At 31.6% G+C, this 12,271-nt stretch overlaps 2 protein-coding genes across 5 annotated transcripts; both read right to left on the reverse strand.

The window, feature by feature from the left end:
- Positions 1–1,249: 1,249 nt before the first annotated feature.
- LOC126769765 (cytoplasmic tRNA 2-thiolation protein 2) lies at positions 1,250–2,947 on the reverse strand. The gene is made up of 4 exons (XM_050488687.1): positions 2,931–2,947; positions 2,028–2,377; positions 1,569–1,844; positions 1,250–1,496 (listed from the first exon to the last, which is right to left on the reverse strand). Exons 2-4 carry the CDS (start codon positions 2,247–2,249, stop codon positions 1,263–1,265), a joined length of 732 nt encoding a protein of 243 aa, XP_050344644.1. The 5' UTR covers positions 2,250–2,377; positions 2,931–2,947; the 3' UTR covers positions 1,250–1,262.
- Positions 2,948–4,270: 1,323 nt separating this feature from the next.
- Positions 4,271–6,518, reverse strand: LOC126771568 (probable elongation factor 1-delta). Of its 4 annotated transcripts, none has more exons than XM_050491526.1 (7): positions 6,435–6,515; positions 5,866–5,955; positions 5,518–5,598; positions 5,192–5,386; positions 4,875–5,004; positions 4,539–4,780; positions 4,271–4,351 (listed from the first exon to the last, which is right to left on the reverse strand). In XM_050491526.1, exons 2-7 carry the CDS (start codon positions 5,950–5,952, stop codon positions 4,313–4,315), a joined length of 774 nt encoding a protein of 257 aa, XP_050347483.1. In that variant the 5' UTR covers positions 5,953–5,955; positions 6,435–6,515; the 3' UTR covers positions 4,271–4,312. The 4 variants fall into 4 exon arrangements, with proteins under 4 accessions (XP_050347483.1, XP_050347475.1, XP_050347492.1 ...); XM_050491518.1 differs by having other exon boundaries at positions 6,317–6,465; XM_050491535.1 differs by lacking the exon at positions 5,518–5,598 and having other exon boundaries at positions 6,435–6,518.
- Between the last annotated feature and the right edge of the window lie 5,753 nt (positions 6,519–12,271).

Below are 12,271 nucleotides of genomic sequence, written 5' to 3' on the forward strand. Positions count from 1 at the left end.
AACGCAGCCATATATGTATGTATATTAATTTTATGTACATGATTTATTTGCAGAAAATTTTAATATTTTTGGCCAATTCGTTCATATAACGCCAATATATAAAAAGAAAAACCTGTAAATTTTGCAATACGGTTGTCGACTCTTGTGGCAGATTTTCATCCTACACAGGTTTCTTTACGATGTTTTCATTCATCACCGAACACGATATGAAAATTGTAAACAAATTAATCACATGGATCTGGATGGTCAGATCTGCTTGTCTGGGTTTGAACTTGAAACAGGAGAGGTTAAGAGTCACGTGTTCTAATCACTGGGCCATTTTGGCCAATATGTTACAGATTTATATAAAAATTCATTAAATCTACTGTAGAAATAATAATATATATTTAAAGTTGTACATATGTCTTTATGATTGAGCTAGGCTTAGATTGATTGCTTGATTGATGAGTACTTAGTCCAGTTTTCGCTAATAAACAGACTGATCTGATTCTCATGAAGGCTTGGGCACCTCATTTTAGAACTTTGTGTAATTGAGCTAATTTATGACGATAGTTTTCGGTAAAGCTAGTAAAAAGCCTTGCCCCCCAATGTTCTTATGCTTCCAGGGCCTGTGCTGCTATAAGATAATATGTTATTATATTTCTATTGAAAGGTCTGAACACTAACCGGGTTGAGTCGCTAGTAATTTATAAAAAACATTTAATTTTTATATACAACCTAAAGTGGCCAAGATAATCTGTTGTATAGCAGTGGAATATTTCAGGCTGTAACTTTTACTTAAACCGTAACCGTAACAGCCTGTGAATGTCCCACTGCTGGGCTAAAGGCCTCCTCTCCTCTTTTTTGAGGAGAAGGTTTGGAGCTTATTCCACCACGCTGCTCCAATGCGGGTTGGTAGAATTCACATGTGGCAGAATTTCAGTGAAATTAGACACATGCAGGAGGTTTCCTCACGATGTTTTCCTTCACCGTAAAGCACGAGATGAATTATAATCACAAATTAAGCACATGAAAATTCAGTGGTGCTTGCCCGGGTTTGAACCCACGATCATCGGTTAAGATTCACGCGTTCTTACCACAGGGCCATCTCGGCTTAAATCTTACTTAAATCTTGCAACCAATTACATAAACAATTAATACACATAAAAGAATGAAAAAGCTTAGCTCTTAGTTAAAGAAATAAATGTAAGTATGTTGTTTTGGCATGTGTAAATTATAAATGTAGGTAAAATTAAAACCATTTTATAATGTTATTTTTGACTTTATTTGTCATCATTTCTACAAATTAATGTTTGTAGCATTGGATCGTTTAAATGAGAAATATTTCTACTACAACAATAACATAATTTTTCATAAATAAATGGAAACAATAAATTATTCCCTTCCTCTATATGTTGTAAATTTTCATTACAATTTGTTACTTTAGAAGAAACTTTTCTTGAAAACATAGTAGCATCCATTGCTGTCAGATTTAAGTTATTACAATCCAAGTTACTCTGAAAAACAATTAATTATTAAGCATTTAAATTTCATAAAAAAAATTTAAGTATTAGAAATTTATTAGTCACCTGACAAATTGTGCACTTTTTATTATCATTATTGGTTACAGAACTAATTTTGTCTGCTGTTTTACATATTGTTGACACAGTGGCTGGATAGTTTTCTTGTAGATCCAAAACAAAACTTCTTATAACTGATTGTAAACTATTTCCATATACTTTACCCATTATATTAGTTGCAGGTTTTAGTTCTTTTATTCTTAAATAGTGTTCAATTTCCTCATTAGTAATGTCTCTCATTGGCCTTAATATTTTCACATTCTCTTCTCTTCTATCAGCAAACCCCTAAAATGATTTTTCATTTAAAATTGTCAATTTTTGCTTTTCATTAGATTAAATTAACCACAGGCACAAAAAAATATTGCGATTACAAAATCACATTTGTAAATGTTCAATTATTTAGAGCATCTTTTCAAGGCAATGCAACAATCAAAGTGAGTAATTATATTATTCATAAAGTAAACTTACAATATCATTTTCAATTTGTGATCCTCGACCAATTGCTATATTAGATAGCAATCGTGTGGCTAATAAAGTAGTTGTTTCAGATGTAAAAACTATTCTACATTTTAATTCTTTTGAAATCTTTATAAAAATGTTTTGTTTCATCTTCATTAAAACATCTTCACTGATGGAGGGGGGTATGTTCGATAAAATATTTTTTGAAATTGATGATGCATAGTTTATCATTGTGTCACTATTACATAAAATACTTTTATTAAAGTATTCCTCAATATTCACTACAGTAATGTTAAAGTTATAATTTTTACATTGTTCAACTATCGCTTTAGATATTTCATTACTTTCCAAATCTCTTTCTGAAAGAAAAACTAAAATAAATATTACGAAATATTTAAATAATGTTACAGCATTATTTAAGGAAGTAACATAACATTTAGTATTTGCTGTTATTTTTCATTGTTTTATTAATAAAAAATAAACTAAACCAATACCTATAATATGCAAAAAATATGGTATTACTCTTAATTTTTTATGGTTATCCAAAGAAATGCCAACGTTTATCAAATCCAATAAAACTGTAGAACTTGCATCTCCAGACAAACAGATCAAGACTTTCTCATTAGGCGACAATGTTTTATTTTTACCAATACATGCTCGAAATTTGTGGTTTACATAGGTAATGAAGCAGTCATTACAATAACAATACTCATTTCTAATTATAAGTGACCCGGGACCGCTACACTTTCGACAAATCATGTTTAAATTTGTAGGTTATCATTGACGAACTATGTGAAACGTAACACGTCAAGAGTTGTAAATAGGGTTTTGAAATGAATTAAATAATATATATCTTTATTGAAAACTGTCTCATATCATGACCAATTAGTAATATCAATAATAATTAATAACCAAAGAGAGATTGACGATAACAACAATAAATCGATGACAAATGACAATGTTGCGTAGACAGAGAAATTGATATGACATGCGACACCTGTCTTTTTTTTTCCTCGTGGAATAGGCAAAGGTATAATAGGTTTGTCCTTTCACAGATATACAACCACGTTTTCGGTGGTAATTTGTAATTAAATCATATAAGATATTATACATACCACAAACTTTAACGGTTAATTTAGGTATTAATACTTAGGTGGTTGCTAAAAAATGCAGCTTTGTCTTAGAGAAATTAATCTTAAGAAATAATTACCTAAATATTTTGTATAGTTTGCGGCTACCGATACCATGACTATCACGTGTGGCTCCTATAAAGAAAAGGTTGAGTAAGACTGGTCTAATCTCGCAGGCAATCTGCCCTGGGAACAGGGCGACCGTCCAGGGTCGTCGGAGGTCGGGCGGATCAGGGCTCTAGTCCAGCAAGCCCTGATCACCCGATGGGAGAACCTGGGCCTGACGACAGTGGAGGCAGTACGTCACGTACACTTGAGTCTCTGGGTCAAAAGGAAACAAGGCACTCTCTCGTTCAGGTTGACGCAGGTACTAACCGGACGTCACGGTAGCATGCGCAATCGATCCCGTGGCGCTCCTCGTTAAGACGGAAAGGGTACCGCTGGACTTTAATAGGTATTCCGATGTTCGGGGCACACTCGGCGCCTTGGACACCGGCGAGCCCCACATACCTTCTCACTGTTCCCGTGGGGGAAAAGCTTACTGCGATTTTTTGGCGTTAAAAATAAAAGGTTGTTCTAATCCATTCTATAATGATAATTTAAGAGAATATTATATAAACTTAAACTACTTAAGTTTTTACTTATTTATATAGTGGCTACCTTACCTTGCTGCACATTCTGAGATCCAGGGTTATATTCTCAGATCTGGACATTAAAAACATTTTGTTTCCGAAGCTGCCTTTAGTTAGAAGTGTTTACTACTGCATTGCTTAGGAAATAGCTCTAATGTGCATTAAGATGTTGATCAAGCGCCTGAACTCTTGGACTTCTAATCCTAATCCTATCAGAGTTAAAGTATAGTGGACCACATTAATATGTCCTGTGTAGTTAACCTAGACTAGCCAATTGGCTAGTCTTCCTTGCGAATTAGAGAAGAAAATAGAAAAGTTCGAATAGAATCACAATACTCTTTTCATTTGCAGTTTTTTGTTAGTTAATTTACATAGACCGGTCCCTTTTAAATGCGTTAATAGGTATTAAGTCTGCCACTTTTACATTAAACTATGCTAGTAAGAGAATTTTAACAATTTCTTTCAATAAGGAAATAACAAAGATAAAACATAAATGAAATATGTCCATTTAATAACAGCAATTTTTTACATTTTAAACTTTATTAAAAGCAGCAATATCCACACTTTGTACCTGAAAGAAAAAATTACACTATTACTTGTCTTCTAATAACTTTTACTTTTTATGAATGTTTTCAGTTCTTTGACAATTGGTTTTGTAATGTGTTGCATAGGTATGGAATTCCTTGCTAAAATATCTTTATTTAATTTTTAAAAAAAATATTTTTTTAATGAATAAGTTAAAATTTTCTAAAACTTACAAGATCTTCAAACTTTTCTATTTCTTCAGTTAGCCAATCAACTGATATTTTTTCATCTTCAACTACACATGATATTTGCAACTTTTGAATGCCAAATGCAAGAGGCACAAGTTTTGCAGCACCCCACAAAAGGCCATCATTGCTGATAGATCTTACTGCTTCTTCCATAGCTTTCATGTCGGTTTCATCATCCCATGGCTTAACATCCAATATTATGTTTGATTTTGCAATGAGCACAGGTTCTGAAATTAAATATTAACATTTAATTAAATTCTAGTAAACATTACTATATAATATGTGTTTAATCTATATTATATTGGAAAAACTAATACTGACTTTTAGATTTCTTTGCATTGTATGCAGCAAGTCTCTCTTCTCTTATTTTTGCTGCTTCAACACTTTCTTCTTCATCGTCAGATCCAAACAAATCAACACCATCATCTGAATCTTCTTGAGGTGTGGCTTTCTGGACATAATTATACAAATATGTAATCTATTATAAATATATCATAATATAATAATTAGTAATATCATAGTTTAGTTTTGAAAACCACGTTAGAATGCAAAATAAATGTTATTTTCTAAGATTATATTGAAATTTCCATATTAATGTAAGTCTTAACTCAATTATAATAATTATAACTTATACTAACTTTTGTTGTTTCAACTTGAATGTTGCTTGAAGAGCCAACTGACTCTATTGATTCAACTCTTACTTGTAGACTGATAACTAGTTTACGCAAGTCATCTATAGCCTTCTTTAATTCTGAATTTTCTTTTTCCAGATTATTTAGCTTGTTGTTAATTTCAGTGTTAGGAACTCCAGCTAAGGCAGCAACACTGTCCATCTGCAGAAATAGCGAAAATTAGAATAAGACCAGCGTTTTGAATTTTGTTAATTAAGCTGATAATAATTGTTTATTAATTTTTCATTAATGTCTTCCTATGATAAATAAGTGTATGTATAAACATTACTTACACATTCTAGTGAATTTTTAATGTGCTGTCTAGCTTTAGCCACTTCACTAGCTAAAGATGATCCACTTGTAGAAACTTGGCCCTAATTAATTTAAAATGAAATATTTAAGTTTTAAAATTAACGAGTTACAAATTGAATAACCATCTTTAGAAAAATAAAATACAACCACGTGGAGACTTTACTGTTGCTATTTACAGGTACATAAGCATTATTCTTAAATTAGGAAAACAAAACTTTTGTTTAATATCATGTTTTCACCGTCAGAAAGACAAGGTAGATTAAGAAAAGGAACATATTTATGTGAATGATTTAGCTTTAGCAATCACCTACTTTTATAAAATTACTTACTTTTGACAATGATTCATAGTAGTTTCGTTCAGCATCTGTGTAGATTGTTTTGTCGAGCCAAACTTTTTCATTAATTAAAGCAGACATTTTCTGAAAAGTACGAATTTTTACGTGATAATTTTTAAGAAAACAAGTTTTATTAATACAAACATTTTAAATTTTGATATCATAATGTCAATAATTAAGCATGGATTATATAACATAATAATAAAATAATCCTAACTACCAAAAACTTTTAAAAGTTTTAGCAATATAGGAATATTATGATGGTAGCAATATTATGTTTAAAGTAATTATATTCAGGAATAAAAAGTATTCCTGTAAAACGTTTGGTAAGCTATTCAAAAACAACCTGAAGACATATATTTTAACCGATAACCTTTAAAAAATTTAAACATTATTTACTTAGGTTAGGAATTCGGTTGAATAAAAGTTTACTATAACTACTTACGAATAATATAACTGTTTAAAGTGTAAATAAAAGCTTATAATATGTTATAGTAACTTAAAATAGTTCTAAAATTGTAAGGGAAACAAACAAAGTTTCTCGGAAAAAATTTCAAATTCACCTTTAAATCGAGGAACCAATGAGTAAAAGAGATATCAAGTTGCCTACCTTTTTTACCACGTAGATGCTTAGTTGGATGTCAAACTGACAGATAGATGGCTTAAACTTTCTGAGTTTTAAGATTTTATTTTGTATATAAAAGCATCAATAAGTATTTGAAATGAAAATTTTATTTCGAAACGCATAATAATAGTTTATATTTACAAGAATAAAAGTTTTACTTTATTACATAGATTTTATTGTAGTTAGTTTGGTACTGGCGTAGACAGAGAAACTAAATACTTAGTTTCTCTGTCTACGGATACTGGTATTCTATCAGGTTATATAGAATTGATAATACTAATTATTATACATTAAAAAATATGCAAACAATATGATAATAAATAATTAAAAATAACTATATGTAATGTAACTAAATAAAGCCACTATAATTTTTATGTTATTTTGTATATACCATAAATTGACATAAAATATCAAACGCAGTATGTTAAAAAACATATAATAGTAAATATATAGATTAAAAAATATAAAAATGAGATATTTTTTTGAAATATTATTTAAAATTAAATATTATTGCTATTTTGAAATATGATAAATTAAAATAATTCACTATTTGGACTTAATACTTATAATATTGGTATATCTGCTGTATTGTAGGTAAGCTTTTGTGGGTAAATATTCCAGTTCATCATACTTTGTGTTGCTCTTTTTCAATTAAAATTGTGTGTGAGTTTATACTGTTTATATAATGAGGGATATCGTTTCTGTTGACACCAGATGGCGTCACTAACGAGTAAGGTCCTATCACTCTTGTTTGAAAAGTTTTTGTTAGAGAGGAAGAGCGAATTCAAATAAAAAACATATTATTTTAAATATTTTATGAATAAATAAAAATTTAATTATGCGAATCGGACGGATGACTCGGAAAGGCTGCGGGATCGTGTCGATATAACGCATCCTCGGCTCATCCCTTGCTGTGCTCCGCTCGTGGCTTGGTGGAGCTCTCCTCAGGGTGCGAAGGTAATCTAGCACGGAGAGGGGGGGGGGGCAATCCTCGCTAGTGCGTGCGGCAGCGTGAGGCCATCCCTGCTGCCGTCCATCTCAGAGCCGTCTGATATAGGATAGTGAGGCCGTGGCCTGGGCCTGAATCCCACATCATGTATCCACGGCCCCGGGGTTACCTCCTATCTTTTAAGCCTTTTAAGTTGATGATCCATCTTCTGTCCAGGATCAAACCCAGATATTTCATCTTGTACTTGCGGTTCCTGGTATACACATATAATATTACATATAATAATGTCGACGAAAATAAACACAAATAGATCTACCTACAAGCTAAAAGCATTCGTCCTACTTATGTAGTATGCTCTTAACATTTGTACTAGAGAGAGGTTGTTTTTTAATATTATTTCTTACTAGGTGGCCCATTTATCAGTCTGTTTTTTTAAATAAACATATTATCAGAACATTCATCATTAAAGTGCAGATAAATGAACCGCCATAGGTACAGTTAATTTTACTTCTTTATTTTGAAACCTCTTTTTTTTTAAAGATAATATGCTACAAATTTGATCTGAACTGATTAGCTACCCAACCTTTATTATCGTCTTGATTATTACAATTCCGTTTTGTTTGATATACTGAAAATACTCAGTTATATACCCAGGTAGGTAATACTGCGCATTAATTTCCTTATATTTTATTTCTCTTTTGTTTTGCAGTGGGGACGGGACACCCGCCACAATTAGATGGGTTATTCATTCAGAACGATTATTACGAATAATTATTCCATCCAATTAGGTTATTATTGCATCAACTTTATTATTGTATTGACTGCCTCGTTAGTCTAGTGGCCAGATTCAAAACCTAGGTCGGGCCAATAAAAAGTTATTGATTTTCCTGTCGAAAATTTTCAGTAGCAGCCCACAGTCTGGAAGTAGGAAGTATGTAAACTCCCATGCTTCGGAAAGCACCTAAAGCCGTTGGTCCTGCGTCTGAACTATTTCCGGGCATGTTGGATCGCCGTCGGATTATGAGAGTTAGGGAATAGAGAGGGCATCTGTGTCTGCGCACATACTTATGCACTATAATATGTCTTACGTTGGCTAATCTCTCTTGAGATTGGCCGCCAAGGATAAAATCGGTGTGGAGGACATTATTATTATTTGTATCGATACCTAAATTTCTCCATAAGACCTATCTAAAGTGTATACTTTAGATATAGCTTACTATGGAGCGCCATAGTAAGCTGAGCTACTTGAATTTGTGGACTAGCCATGCTTCTATATAGCCATGCTTAATGTCTTCGTTTCGGCACCAAATATGCACCATCATCAACAGCGCATTGGTTGAAAACTTTCGACTTCAAACATTGCAGATAATATATATATATAAAATATATATAAATATATAAAAATAAGTTTATTTCATTAGTATATTTTCTAAATAAATAAAACTACATAGATGTAAAATATAGACCATTTTTGTCTTATTTGCTTTAATATGATGTTCCTTATATTCTTTATACTATAGAGTAGCTAACGGTGCACTCCAGTAAAGCCCCCGAACGCCATGTTTTTTTCGGGATCTTCGACAATCATCGTCATAATAACATAAAGGTTCTTCTAAAACTTTGAATCATTTCGTTCATTGGTGAAACCCGTAATATTAGGCATTTGGTATTTATCGCGTTCAAACAGACGGATCGATGCGGCTGTTTGATAATATGTAGTGAAATATTATTCTTATGTGAGAATTAAAAAAAGAAACCTCTTTAAAAATTTCGCGATTTCCGATTTAAAAAAAAAAGAAATAGAGAAATATCACTATAAATTAAACTATTCTTTTTTTTACTAGAAAACTGCTTACTAATTCAAAAGAAATACTGTCGTTGGTTTGCTCTTACAAATGATGGTCGTGATGTTTAGCTTTTTTTTTTATATTCGCCGGGAGGGATATGACTACTCCACCTGATGGTAAGTGGTAGTAGAGTCCAAACGCGACGACGGCCAGTACAGACAGGAAGAACGTTCTGCACTAGCCGCCTTCGCCTTGCCGGCCCGCAAGATGCCTCTTCACGCCTCGTTTGAAGGAACCCGGGTTGTAAGAGGAGGGGAACACGTGAGCTGGTAAGGAATTCCATTTTTTGGAAGTGCGACAAAGAAAGGAGTTGCCAAATTTCTTTGTGCGCGATGGAATTGATGTCACAGTTAGGCGGTGACATCGAGAACCAGCTCGCGTATACTTAAGAAGGAATGGGAAGCAGGAAGGAAATAGCTGTTTTGTTTTAAAACAATTTTTGAGTAATTTACTAGCTTAATAGTCAAAGATAAAATAATTATTGTTTTACACATATTCGCGTTTAAAAAACATTTTAATATTTATAAGTATTGTGAGAATTTTGTATAAAAAAGAGTTGCTCAGCAATGTTTTAACGCAAAAAAAATACTCATCAGGCTTAAAAAAATTAGTAAAAATGATACTGATAGGCAATTTTCTAAACAAGAATCAATATAGTGACCTTAAACTTTTTTCTTTACTTAAATTTCAAGTTTATAACTCTGCTGTGGAAGTAAATTTGAAGAAGTTGAATGCGTTGTGTTTATAGTGGCTAACTACAACGCTACATATTTGGAGGTCCTGGGTTAAAATCTGTTAAAAATCTATTGGGTTTTTCTGTTGAGAAATTCTCAGTAGCAGTCCGGAATCTGAAAATTGCCAGTACACTGCCTTAACTAAGAAAGTACGTAAAGCCGTTTGTTGTGCTCCTAAACTCACTCCGGTCTTTTGGTTTTTGTCTTCCCATCGGATTATTAGAGTAAGGGGATTAGAGACTGCATGTATGTTCGCGCACACACTTGTGCACTATAACTATTCGAGTATGTCTCTCTATATATTGGTCGCCTTGGCGTAAATCGTTCAAGAGGACATCATCATCAGTTTCGTTTAGAACGTAGCGCTGTAATAACTCATGATAGAGTTAGTAATTTGCTTTTACGAAAAATTAAATCCAATTTCATAAAAATATTTATCTCTAGATAATTAAATTAATTATGTTTATGTGGATTTGATTGTCGCTTCGGGTCTTATTTGGCGTAAAGGTTTTCCCTTGCCGTTCAGCGTAGAAAGGCGGCCTGTGTTATGGGCAGCTTTGCGTCGGGTAGAGATAAAAAAAAATTAAAATGATGTTTTACAAATAAAGTTAAGATACTTTGCTATATAAAATTACTCTTGCTCAATTAAGAATTATAAAAAAATATATTTACGGTAGAAGTAAGTTGAGATTGTTAAATACTTGTTGATAATGATCACTAGGTATGAAGCTGATAAATACTTAGGTTATTGAATGGAACTAATATAAAATAAAATAAAAAATATTGTAACTGTAACTCACATTTGTCTTATTAACTTATATAAAAAACACAGCTTACATTTACAATTAGCAATCTCCATGTTTGAAAAAAGGCCAATTAAAATGAAGTTAAAAAAATAATTTCTTATTAACAACAAAATACATATATTTTATCTTATACCTGATATCTGCTCATGAATATAAGTGTCGTATACTATTAAAAACGTTTTTGTGAAGTTTCACTTAAAATTCATTATCTTGATATTATTAATAGCAAAGTGGATACGAAATTACAAATTATAATTTTTACACTAAAATTATCGTAGGCAGTTTTCTATTGGGAAGAGTAACTGCTTGTTCCACTTGTTCATTGTTCTACCGTTATTTGATAATGCGATGTGCAGAAGGACGAAAAGTAATTCTTATATAATCCCAATAATAACATATTTTTCTTGTATTTAATATAATTAACAGAAACTATTGCACTATCTACGAAGATATTTTACATTATTCACGAAATACTTTGAAAAAGAACACTAAATGCAATGAACAGTTCATTTATTATAAAATAATAAAAAACCTTAAGTAAGGCTTATAACTGAGGAAGTGTTATTTACTTATTTAATAGAATTGATAAGATTTTAATTAAATGTTTTTTATTTTTTTATTAAAAACTTCATCACATGAAGCATAATTATTTAAATTAAATCTCGGTAAGTTCAGGACAGTTTGTAATTAAATATATTAAGTTATATTTTGATTCTAAAATAAAAATATAGGAAAAAATGTGGCCGCCCCGGGGACAGAACGCCCAGCAGATGCAATGATATATAAAAATAGATGGCTATTGAAACAATTTGTGGCAAAAAATAGCAAAAACATCGAGTTTTATTGATACAATGATTATATTTTTCTTATTATTATAGTGATATATAACGAAGCATTCTACGCAAGGAAGCAGAGAGCGGTGGTGTAGAACGGTCATTACGGCATACGAAAGCGTCATACCTTTTGCCGTCACGACATACGAGTTAGTCTTACCTCTATAAAAATAAGCTAAACAGAAATACACAAATTGCTAAACGATTTTACCATGGTATTGTACCTTAAAAAATCCTAGCGTGAATACCTTTCCAAATTGCTAGGCTTAGTCTTTGAGCAAGGCAAGCGCAAGCTAATAGGTCAAGAAAAGCTTAAACCAGCTTTATAAAAAGCTTTTCAATATATTTGGATTTCATCCATGCATCCGTGCCTTTTTTGAGTTTTATTTTTGTCATGTTATTATGACGTGTAATACCCAAAGTAAATTTATACATAGCCAAAAAATTAAGGAATTATTTTATGCTGTACTAATGTACAGCATAAAATAATTTAATTTAAAATGTTAATTTCGGACATTTTTGGGTCCATTATGTGAAATTATTTTTCTATATTTTTTTCTGTATTCATTTATTAAAATCAAAACCTCAATTCAAACCGTAATCAGC

The sequence above is a fragment of the Nymphalis io genome, chromosome 1 (assembly GCF_905147045.1).
Source record: "Nymphalis io chromosome 1, ilAglIoxx1.1, whole genome shotgun sequence".
NCBI classification, from domain to species: Eukaryota; Metazoa; Arthropoda; class Insecta; order Lepidoptera; family Nymphalidae; genus Nymphalis; species Nymphalis io.

Excerpts from the sequence above, each read along its gene's own strand:
- LOC126771568 (XM_050491526.1), bottom strand. The coding sequence starts at position 5,952 with ATGTCTGCTTTAATTAATGAAAAAGTTTGGCTCGACAAAACAATCTAC. Across the intron at positions 5,387-5,517 it reads TTAAAAATTCACTAGAATGT|ATGGACAGTGTTGCTGCCTT; the intron begins GTAAGTAATGTT and ends CTATTTCTGCAG. Across the intron at positions 5,005-5,191 it reads TTCAAGTTGAAACAACAAAA|AAAGCCACACCTCAAGAAGA; the intron begins GTTAGTATAAGT and ends AATTATGTCCAG.
- LOC126769765 (XM_050488687.1), bottom strand. The coding sequence starts at position 2,249 with ATGATAAACTATGCATCATCAATTTCAAAAAATATTTTATCGAACATA. Across the intron at positions 1,845-2,027 it reads CACAAATTGAAAATGATATT|GGGTTTGCTGATAGAAGAGA; the intron begins GTAAGTTTACTT and ends AAATCATTTTAG. Across the intron at positions 1,497-1,568 it reads AAAAGTGCACAATTTGTCAG|AGTAACTTGGATTGTAATAA; the intron begins GTGACTAATAAA and ends ATTGTTTTTCAG.